The sequence below is a fragment of the Hoplias malabaricus genome, chromosome 16, assembly GCF_029633855.1.
Source record: "Hoplias malabaricus isolate fHopMal1 chromosome 16, fHopMal1.hap1, whole genome shotgun sequence".
NCBI lineage: Eukaryota > Metazoa > Chordata > Actinopteri > Characiformes > Erythrinidae > Hoplias > Hoplias malabaricus.
Genome location: NC_089815.1, coordinates 21267020 through 21278912, shown reverse-complemented (window position 1 = coordinate 21278912; position 11893 = coordinate 21267020). Strand labels below are relative to the sequence as shown.

General features: G+C 37.6%; 1 protein-coding gene across 1 annotated transcript; it reads left to right on the top strand.

Moving 5' to 3' along the window:
- Window positions 1-3690: 3690 nt before the first annotated feature.
- Window positions 3691-11705, top strand: crlf1b (cytokine receptor-like factor 1b). The gene is made up of 8 exons (XM_066647827.1): window positions 3691-3832; window positions 5414-5692; window positions 6444-6573; window positions 6880-7049; window positions 9095-9252; window positions 9535-9703; window positions 10573-10758; window positions 11138-11705. The coding sequence occupies exons 1-8, from the start codon at window positions 3691-3693 to the stop codon at window positions 11197-11199; spliced, it is 1296 nt and encodes a 431-aa protein (XP_066503924.1). The 3' UTR covers window positions 11200-11705.
- Window positions 11706-11893: the final 188 nt, after the last annotated feature.

Genomic DNA, 11893 nt, shown 5'->3' with positions numbered 1-11893 from the left:
AAAACACTACACATAGTGTATGTCAACTGTGTACATTCTCATTTTGTGAAGCAAATCTGCAGTGAGAATGGAGCTGACAATAAATTAGATTTGGAAAAAATAGTGGAAATGTGACACTGATCTGTGAAATGTGACACTGATCCTGACAGTCAAAAAGTTTTGTAATCCAGAGACTTTAATAATGAGGAGGAAACAGGCAACCAGTAGAAAAGTAAATGAGATCTCAGCAAGTGAGAAAAGCACTCACTCTCTGTGGAGATATGTGCACACTCAGTAGCCAGAATAAAATAAACATTTGGAAAGAGATCTTTATTTTATTGGTCATTTACAGGGAGTGGCACGGTGGTGCAGCAGATAGTGTCGCAGTCACACAGCTCCAGGGACCTGGAGGTTGTGGGTTTGATTCCCGCTCCGGGTGACTGTCTGTGAGGAGTTTGGTGTGTTCTCCCTGTGTCCGCGTGGGTTTCCTCCGGGTGCTCCGGTTTCCTCCCACAGTCCAATAACACACGTTGGTAGGTGGATTGGCGATTCAAAACTGTCCATAGGTGTGTGTGTGTGTTGCCCTCTGAAGGACTGGCGCCCCCTCCAGGGTGTGTTCCCGCCTTGCGCCCAATGATTCCAGGTAGGCTCTAGACCCACCGCGACCCTGAACTGGATAAGGGTTACAGATAATGAATGGTCATTTACTTATAAGAATTACTGATTGTGGAAACTTTTCTTTTACATTTATAGGTCTCTCTCTATTAAATATAGGAGTGCATCCTTCTTTTTGTTACAGAAAAAACTTGCATTATGTTGTTAGCTATATTTCTAGCACAAGATTTGTCTGAATAGTGTTTTCTAACTTATAGAACTGCTTATGGACAGAAATGATCAACAGGTCACAGTGCACACCCTGCCTTCTCTCTTTGTCTCTTTTATTTCTCTTGGTCTCTGAGTTTATCTGTCCATGTACTTTCGTTTTATTTCTTCCTTTCTCTTGTATTCCTCTATCCTCCCTGTAATAGTGAGAGATTTGTGACCATGTGACTGAGAACTATGCTTTATTATCTCTTTATTGTATTTTGTTACTTACATTTTTTGCCTTGGTCTAATAAAGGCCACATTTATTTTGCATTAATGAGTTTAAAATGTGAGTTAAGAATTATATGACTTCTACATTTTTGGCTACAACATTATACGTACATTACACGGTAGAGTGCCTGAGCTTACTGAACTTGTTCAACCATTTTTCAGTTGTATATATGGTGTTATAGCTTTCTTTAATTATCTTGATCTGTCTTGTTACTTATCTGTGCTGTTGATGCCAGTTTAGCTCATTTTGCTATCATTTGGGCCTCACTACATGCTTGACAGGTTTAAGACATCTGTTTAAACCACTGATGCCACGGAGTGCAATTTCACATGAGGTTTGTTTGTTCATTTCTCTCCAAGAAAATATACAGTAACATAATTAAAGCATTATTTGCATCTTTTTACTGTGTAGATTCTAAAAAAGAGTGCAACGTAAACATAGTGGAACCTTTATGATTCTAAAGAATCCATTTTAATAAAGTTAATTATACACTGCATAACTGAGAGGAATTAATTAATCATGCAAACAGCCATTAAGAATTCAAATCATTGCACAGTGGTGGTTCAGTATATAACTTCATAAATTTAGAAACCATTTAAAGAGCTGATTTTTTGTGTGTTGAGTGTGTGTGTTCTTCTGTACAAGTGTGCAGTAGACAGATGTACTCCTGGAATCTATACATTTTTTGTCAGTTACATTTAAGTTCAAATTTAGTCTATAGTCCTTTTTGAGTAAAATTTATTTTTGTCCTTTTTAAAATCTAGGTTTCTCTCTTGTTGCTAACATATTATTTTTTTCTCTTGTTACTCACATATTTACCCATGTCAAATTCAGCAAATAAATGATAATTAAGCTATAATTAAGCAAATAAATAAATAAATAAATAATTAAATACCTGGATTGTTCTTTAGTTAGAAATGTCTGAGTATGTTTTCTGTCAGGATATTAAGAATGTATGTCATTTGACCAGTTTGGGTTCCATGATTTCCAGTTGCATGTGGTCACAGGCAGTGTAAAATAATATTATTTAAACTGACAGCCCCTCTTCTGGCATTGATGAAACTCTAAACACTTATCTCTGTTCATCAGAATGATACGTTTTATAATTTATTGGCAGGAAAAAAACATCCTTAATACATTAAAGACTAAGCACTAGCTCTATGAAAGTGTCAAACAAATAAATACAGTGGAATTTGAGTTCCTAACTTGTGTTTATTGATAGTCAGAAAACATGTTATTTCTTACTAATTCAAGGAATAAGGTTTAAAAGACCGTTGGTCCCCCCCCAACGGTGTTCGGAAACTCTAATAGGCGTCTTGCCTGTGACGTAGATGGTGGACAACAACTCTAGAAGTTGCACTTAATTTAATGCAAAATGACGAAAAGGTGTGTTGTTTTTGGCTGCAATAATTCAATGTACAGTGGGACATCTGTGCACAAATGGCCCAAAGATCACAAAATATCCAGAAAATGGACTAAATTTGTCAACTTTAAATGGGCACTTTGGAAAGGACCATCCGCTCACTCCGTTATCTGTAGCTCATTTCACTGGCGCTTTTCCAACAATATGGGCATGTAAGGAAACCAACGAAAGGTGTTCAAGAGCCTCTGTAACATGGAGGTAAACAGGGTAAGGACACTCACTTCGCCTGTTTTAGTTGGTGTTAGTTAACGTTAGCTTGACTTGCTAAACTCGGTGGCTCAGATTGTACTCGGCTACGTAGCTGCATTACGGAGGTTTATAGTGTCGGGTGAATTCAAGTTCGACTTCGATCACATTTACAAGAATAACGGTACCTCTAAATTTGAGTTTAGCTTATTGCTAGGCTATTGTCATGAATAATGTTGGTTATTTAGCTAGCTGGATACTGTCATAACAGTCAGTCATAACGGTATTTTACCGCGGCGTTGTTCAGCTGTTGTCCACCAGTGACGTCACTTTTGCGTTCAAGAATTTCCGTAGCGAGCTCGGGTTTTTCCGTCAATTTAATAAAATTGTCAGTTTTAAAGCAAATTAAGCTGCTATTTTCATTTTAATTCATACTTATATATGTCAGTAACTAAAATAATGTGAAATAATCATGGAGGTCAATTAAGTGATGCTTAGCCTTTAAACATTTCGTAGATGTAACTCCACCCACACCCTCATTCAGTTTTCAATCTATGAATATGCAATTAGTCCCTGCTATTAAGAACACTGCAGTATCAAAACAGAACTTTTTGGCCATTTAATTATATTCTTATTTTGCTCATGTTGCATCTTCTAGCATAAACAACACCATAGGGACCTGGTAACAAGGTAAAAAACTTGATGTTCACTGGAGGGATTCTTTAAAAATGATAACATTTTTAAAGTGTGGTAAAATGGGGGGTGGGGGGTGGGGAGGACTTGGTCAAATGAAGGAGTTTCCTAATGATGAGTGACTGAGGAGATGGAGGAGGAGCTTCAGGAGTAACTTAGTCCAGATTCTGAACAAGCACTCAACTCTACTGAACACTGAGAAGAGCTCTGTAGCACCGCCGTTTTGCACCATGGTGAGACTTCCACACCTGAGGTGGTTTTGCTGATTTTTGCAGCGCGAGGGCTTTTTGCACTTTTCGCCAAAGTGGTAAAAATGGGTCGCGCGCTCCTCCGTTCCCGCCAGCGCGGTGATGAAGAGCGTTCACGGAGCTCCAGAGACTCGCTGAAGATGGTTTTGACTTTGTGGACGGCGTCGTTTTTCATCTTCATCCCACACGTCTTCACTTCCAACATGCGTAAGTTTCCGTCAGCGCTGAGACACATTCTGCTGGAGTTTAACGAAGACCACACAGACCCTCACAGAGCCCTGCAGGAACTGAGGGAAGAAAAGTCCCGCAGCTGAAGTCTTCAGGAGCCAATTTCTAACACATAAAATCAGTCACAACGATGAGAGATTTTTCGGCAAGACTTAACAGCTCATTATTATGACTGTGCCTGTTACGTCATCTCTTAATAATGCAACCCTTAACGATTATGTTGGACTAATTAATTTTTATGAGGGTTTAGACTAGCATTATGAGAACATTCTGAGGTGCTCAGTAAAAATTATGAGAGACGTCCTCATTATTGACTTATTATATGACTATATAGCTTATTGTTTACTTAAAGAAGCGGAAAATTGCCATCCATAAAATGAACATCTTAGATTTAACAAATAACCCAAGCGTGGACATTTTGTATTGAATATTCATCCACATCCCATTCATAATTCTTTAATGTGTACTATTACAGAACTTGTTCTGATTGGTTTAAAGAGATATCTAAAGTACACAAATTAATGTTTGAATATCCATTATTTTCACTATCCACAACTTTTATTCATTTATCAGTTTTGTTAAAATTCAATAGTGTCATGTGACAAAAAAAAGTTAGTATAAGAAAAAATCACTTATGACATTTAGTTTGGTTGAACTGAAAAATGTCTTCAGATTTCATATTTCAAATATGGACAATAATGGGTTAAACACTGTAAATTTCAATTACTCACTGGAGATTTGGCTGTTGTATGGATTGGATAATGTGGTTTAAAACATCAAAAGCATATTGGACTGCAGTCAATTCTGATTTATATACGTTTCCCTTTACCACAAAGAGTTCGTCAGGCAAGACTTGTTTTTTTTTCTAGTGTGCTGTATTAGTTTTGCAATTAAGCCACAAGGCAAAAATAAATAAATAAATAATTCAAAAAGAAAAAAGGATTACAAACTCATAGTACTTGTATGCTACATTAGCTCTTCAGTGAAAAACATAAGAAGAAAACTTTGGACACCAAACAGGCGTTGGGCTATGGGGGTATTATGTAAATCTGATATTTCTTTAAAAATAGAAAAACAACAGAAAAAAAAAACAATGGAAACTATAGTAATAACATCACATAACAATGTTATACTACTTTGTCCTTTAGCTGCTCTGCACTGCACTCAAGAGGCCTACCACAATGTTTTGTTACGATCCTATGTGAGTTGTTATCATGCAGAATTATTTTCGGCAGTGAGATATATGTTTAAAACCCTTGACCATCTCCTTCCGAGAGTAAACTGGACCCTCAGTGTCCCTAAAGGAAATAAGTAGCAGTATGCTAAAACAATTCAGTTCGCCTTTAGAGCATTTCTCATAAATGTGAATAAATATGAGTACAGCTGACAAAGAAGAGGAAGATTCGAAGGATGGAAAACCACTTAAGCTCTTGACAAACGGCCTCATGTGACCTGACTGAGTTATCTCCCAAATGTTAAAGCATTGCAGTCATAAATCCAGTTCAAAAACTTCTGTTTCTGCTTGTCATAAATACAGACTCTTATTTTTTTGACCCCCAGACTTGGCTGTGATCTCCCCTCAGGACCCAGCACTTCCCATCGGCTCCAACCTAACTGTAGTGTGCACTGTTAGCTCTGAGCTGGGGATAGAGGCCAACTCTCTGTATTGGACTCTCAATGGGAAACGACTGGCCAAGAGCACCTACATGTTTCTCAGTCCAACAGAGCTGAGCGTAACACTGCACAGACTCAACGGCTCCCAGCAGCAGTCAGGAGACAACTTGGTGTGCCATGGTGGCAATGGGGAAGTGCTGGCAGGCTCTTGTCTTTATGTTGGAAGTAAGTGTAACGTAGTGGCACAGAATCATAATCTAGAATTTATTCTGAGAAAAAATTAACTTTGTATGAAATGGAACGTGTTTTAAGTAAAGAGAGCATGCCATAATTAGTTTATTATTCAGTAAATACTTTGAAATATTCAATGAATGTAATATTTAATTGAGGTTATTATTATTGATCATGTTGCTGTTTAAATTCTAAATATTATTTCATTTAAATAGAAATAGTGCCTGAGAATTTATCTTATGATAATATATTAAATTGCAGTTTTACTGCAGTTGTCACCACTGTCGATTTGGTACTTTTTTACGATTTTATTGTAACATTTTTAAATAGTTAGAATGGCAAATTGAAGTATAGCTTGAGCTATTCTAGTAATACTACTGCTAATAAAAGCTAATAAATTCACCACAAGCTAACATGTTAGCCACATTATAAAAATACAGTAATACAAATACGTTTCTTTGCAATAATTTGACACTGTGCAGCAGTGCGAAAATATAATGCATTTGATACATTAAAAACTATTTAAAACAACATGACTGCGTATGTTGTTTTTTTTTAATTCAGACTATATGTAGTCACTTTGGTGGTCACATGACCCACTTTACATCGCTTTTGTGTAATATTTCAGGCTTTATTTGATACAGATCAGATTTTTTCAGTTTTTCCTGTAATATCTGCTCAAGCATTTCCTGCTGGTGTTGGCCCTGGAAACTCTGGAACATCTTGTTGTCGTGTTTGTGTGCAGTGCCCCCTGAAAAACCAGTTAATCTGTCCTGCTGGTCACGGAACACTAAGGACCTCAGCTGCAGATGGAGCCCTGGCGGTCAGGGGGAGATGTTCATCAGTACCAAATATATCCTCAAGTACAAATATCGGTAAGACGTGACATTTAAAGGCATACAGTTTTAAAATACTTACACCTCATGGAACATAATGCTCAAACTTTGACCTGTATAGAAGAACAGTGGGCCTCAGTTGTAGGTGGCTTATTATAATATATAAATATAAGAATACACAGTAAATTCACCAGTGTTAAATCAACACTATTACACTAACAGTGTTAATTTAACACTGGTGAATTTACTGAGTATGACTTGTAACATTTCAACATGTTCTATTGTTTGAAAGGTTTGGATGGTGTATTAAGATGTGCAGCCTAACAAGTCTTAATTGGTGTGCAGATGGTATGGCAAAGAGAAGGAGTGTGAGGAGTACAACACGGGCCATTCGCATACGTGTTATATCCCTCGGGATCTGGCTATTTTCACACCATATGAGATTTGGGTGGAAGCGTCCAATCAGCTCGGCTCTGCCACCTCTGATGTCATCATTTTGGATATCTTAGATGTGGGTAAGTAGGATGCCTTCTCTGAGTCTCCTGTGTCAAGCTTGTGCTGTTAAATCGGCAAATGAAGCAGGCCTCGTTTTTGTTTTTGTTTTTGTTTTGTTTTTTGTGAATATCTGGGCAGCACTTCCCAACAGTGAGCTCATCTTCCAGCTCTTAAACAACTATTGAGCCTATCACATATGGTACACACACTTGTCTGTGAGAGTGGGCTTTTTATTAGGTTTGGAAAGGGGAAAAAAACATCACTGATGGAGCAGAAATTCCAAATGTGGTTGCCTTACAAAGGGCAGAAGCAATCAAAAGCTTCTAAAGCACTGTTGGGGCTGGATTAGTTTTTCCAGACAAAGTTTGGTCATGTGTATGAGAACTGAAGCGCTGATTGATGTCAGATTTTCAGTTGGATAACAATGTAAATTATGTAATATTAGGCAATGATTATCAACTGAAGAGTTATTGCAATATCAAAAACATACATATAAAGAATGACACAAAATTATAAATTATAGTTAGTAGAAACTCCATTACCTTATTCATAGCTTTTCCCCACAATGGTAATATAATCCAAACTGAACCATTAGATGCTGCACACACTATTGCTTTCAGACTTAGTAGAGGAAACTACAGACATAAAAATGATGATAAACTTAAATCACTTATCTCATCTGCAGTCACTTAAATTAAATAAGACAAGACACAGCCACAAACATGGCAAGGAGATGCGGAGGGAAAGGAAGGGAAAATATCCATTGCCGTTCTTTCTTAGTTTCTCTATTTCGGAAACAATAAATCTTGGAATTCACTTGACTTTGCCCTGGAGGCAGCCTCGATTCAGTGGCAGCACTGATTTATTTCTTATTTGCAAGGAGAGTATGACATTTTGTAATGCCTTGATCAAACACAAAAGCAGTTTGTTCATTTATCACTAGCTGGAGACTGCTAGTGACTGGGTTTATTATCATGTGATACTGGATTTGTTAAATAACCCACATACTGAATAACAAATAACATGTAGATTTGTCATGTTGGTCGTTGTAGGACATATGCCTTTTGTAGAAGTATATGAAAGGCACTTGATATGAGAGAGACGCTCTAAAAATATTTTGTCATTGCTCTGTTACCCTTACAACTTATAGGTTACATTTGGTTTTTATTTCTGAATTAAAAGCAAACAACACTGTATTTAATACATACATTTTAATTTAAAACAACATGTATTAAACATAATTATACTGCATTTTATTTGAAGAGTAGGAATGACCGTTTTTGTAACCATTAACCTGTTTTAGAGCTTTAGTTTACTGAAACACTTAGATACCTCCCAAACAAGCTTCTGTTGAATTAAACGTAAATTAAAATATTGGAATAAATAGGTTATGTTTTTTATGTAGATTAAACTACATAAAAAGTTAAAGCCATGGACAAATTTGTTGTTTGATAATAGTCAGAACTGGACTCATAGGTGGTCATTTCAGAATAGTCCAGTGTTTTGTTTCCTAGACATTTTGAGTGCTATTCGCTGGGTGTTTTGGGATACTATCCTTTGGAGGACCCATGACTTGTGACTGAGACAGCGTTTTCTGACACTGCGCAGTATTTTTCGCTTTGGATCACCTTGATAGTCTAGAGATTTCATTGTGCCCTGCACCAACTCAAGAGGGTGCATATGAAGATGCCAAACAGCAGAAAGATTACTTCAATCCATTTAATTAGTCTATATGGCTAATTAAAGGCCAATTAAAGAAAACAGTTTGAAAGCTTACTACGTATAATGCATTTATTTATATATTTTTCTCTAGGGACACCCAAAATCTGTCCTATCCACTGTAGAAGCATTGTTTCAGTGAGTTGTAAGGTTACCGACAAATTTGTCCACACTTATAGGAAAGCAAATTTAAGTATTCTCAATGAGTTATCCATTAAAGTAGCTTAATTCACTAATTATTAGGGGCATCTACAAAACATTCATTTCTTAATCGATTATAGAAATTATACATATTGTGTTTACCTTTCTCAGCTCATAGTCTATTCATGCATTTATCCCAAATCAGTGACCACTGACCCCCCTCCTGATGTGCTTGTGAGTCGAGTGGGCGAGCTGGATGATCAGCTGAGCGTTCGTTGGGCTAGTCCTCCAGCCCTCAAGGATTTCCTCTTTCAGGCCAAATACCAGATCCGGTACCGCGTGGAGGAGAGCGTTGAATGGAAGGTACCGCTAGGACACACCTAATTACATGGTTCACGGTTATTAGAATGCATGCCGATGGTAAGGGTGTGTAGCAGTCTGTAAATCAGAACTAATATGGCAGTCTTTTGTGACAAATTAGCGTTGATTTATGCAGCGACCTTGAACAGCAAATTAATTCAGCCCAAGAGTCCTTGAGTGATGGTTATATGTGGTAGGTACTGACACGTTTGTACATGCTAATCCTGTTGGTATGTAAAACGATTTGCAGAACAGAATGGTAACACCATCACATTTGTATCTCAGGTGGTAGATGATGTGGGAAACCAGACATCCTGCAGGTTAGCAGGACTCAAACCAGGCACAGTTTATTTTGTCCAGGTGCGCTGCAATCCTGTTGGCATTTATGGCTCAAAGAAAGCAGGGATATGGAGTGACTGGAGCCACCCAACAGCTGCTTCCACACCCAACAGTGGTAGGTTTCTACTGATGTATTTTACCATTTACTTTTGGAGAATATAACATTTTTTTCAGTTTCATTGAGGCTCATATAAAGGCTATATTTTTCCTGTGTCTTTAAGACTGATGTATGTAAATGACCTTCTGTTCAGTTGTCCTGTGTTGTGCTTCATGCAAAAGATACTTTATTTGAAGTAAAAAAAATATATTCTTAAATGAAAAGCGTCTGTACGTATAGTTATTGCTTTGTAGATCCATTTACACAGCAGTCAGCACTTTGAATAAGAACTATGGAGCATTCATAACTTAAATACCTCAGTTTAATGGAAATTTCCCTCCCCACAGATTAAGAAGCAACGTCGTGGGCTAATTAGATTCAACCCATATGTAACCCCAGAAAACAACAAAACAAAAATGTCAAGCAACTTGATAGGGATCTCTCATCAGTGCATTCAAAGCTCTCCAGTAAAATGTCAGTGGGCCTTAGGGAACATTGAAATTTTTTTTTTGGTTAGTCTTTATAGATGCCTTTTGAATATGTTCAGAATAAAGCCACATTCAAACCGAGTGGAAAAACTTTTGAATCAGAAATGACAGGTTATGTGAATTTCACATAGCTTCAGACAACAAACTGTATCTAGCTCTTTTGTTTTCCATCCTATATTTTTGCTTAATTCTTCTTCTAGTGGTTTATATAGTTCTAAGTTGTTTAAGTCCTACACTACAAGTAAATGTGTTGATATCTGTGCTTCTTTAGCGGTTCTGTGGTTGTGGTCAGTCTGAAAATATGTTGTCAGATGATCAGGACAAATAGTGCTTGAGAAAGTTATAGTTCAGATGTTTTAATTAATTAAGAGCCTTGTTGATTCCCATGTCTCCCTGCAGAGCGGCTGCAGAGTGGGTCATGTGACCCCAAGTCAGAGGAGCAGAATTCGACCCTGCGACGGGAGCTAAAGCAGTTTTTTGGCTGGGTGCGAAAACACACAAACGGCTGCACCAATGTCAGCATCAAACTTTACGATCAGTGGCGTGCCTGGCTACAGAAAGCCCACAAAACTCGCAATCAGGTAGGTCCAACATCTCTGCATTTCACCTAGTCATCTATGTTCAATTTTAATACTTTTCTTAATTTGAAATTGTAAATTAAGTTAAGCAGCAGAAGTAACAATATATATATATATATATATATATATTTATGGATATGTCGAACACTTCTTATAACTTGGCTGATGAGGTTTTCTTCCTTGTCCGCTATCCTAACAAAGGGATAAATGCAAAAAATACATGTAATTGTACGCCACAAGAAGTTAATGAGAGCATTCTGTGTGGGTAGCTTTGTTGTAAACCACCCCAAATGTCAGAAAGCATTGAGCCAGTTTAGGTCAGCCGACATATCCTCTGTACGCTCCCTGAACTAAAGCAATTGTCGCTATTCTTTTTTTTCCTCAAGAGACTGTTAAAGACTTGGATTACTTGATTAGTTTACAATGTTTTTTTTTTGTTGACTTTTAAGCACTGTTAAGCTGCATGTGGCATGCCTCAAGAAGAGCTGGTACCAATTACATTGTGAAGTCACTATACATCATGTCATCACATTTACTTGTAAATGTCATTTTTCTTTTGCCTTTCAGGTAGTGCAAAGCGGTAAATCTTAGCATAAGTCCAAACAAGACTGGAACAGTTTGCGGACAAATGTGACTATGGGGTTTTTATCACTCTCAAGTGCTTAGGATAGTTTGTTGTGACAAACCCAAAGGCTCTTTTGAAGAATACAAATAGAGCCCAGAATGTGGCGAGATGATCTGTTGATGTGTCCCTGCTGCACAACTGCGTGCGATCTCTAAACAAGAACAAAGACAAATAAGAAAGCGCATGAGAAACCATTCCATGGACAATTGCGCAGGGGAAAGTTCAGGGGTAGCCGGTGCACGACCCACATGCCTGAGATTAAGGGGAATGGTTCAGACAGGTCAAAATAGGAAAAGATATAGAACTTGTCCCTGGAGCACAATTTGCTCAGCAGCTATCTTCTGGGCTCATAACAACAAAGCATTGGAAAAACAAACTCAACAGAAGCCAATGTCAGTGTGTTCCAAATGGATGCAACAAGCAAACAGTGGCAACAGTGATTTGTTGGAAGAATACCAGTGCACATTCAAGGAGTCAGTAACATATTTTGTGTCAAAAATATTAGAAGTGGACATCC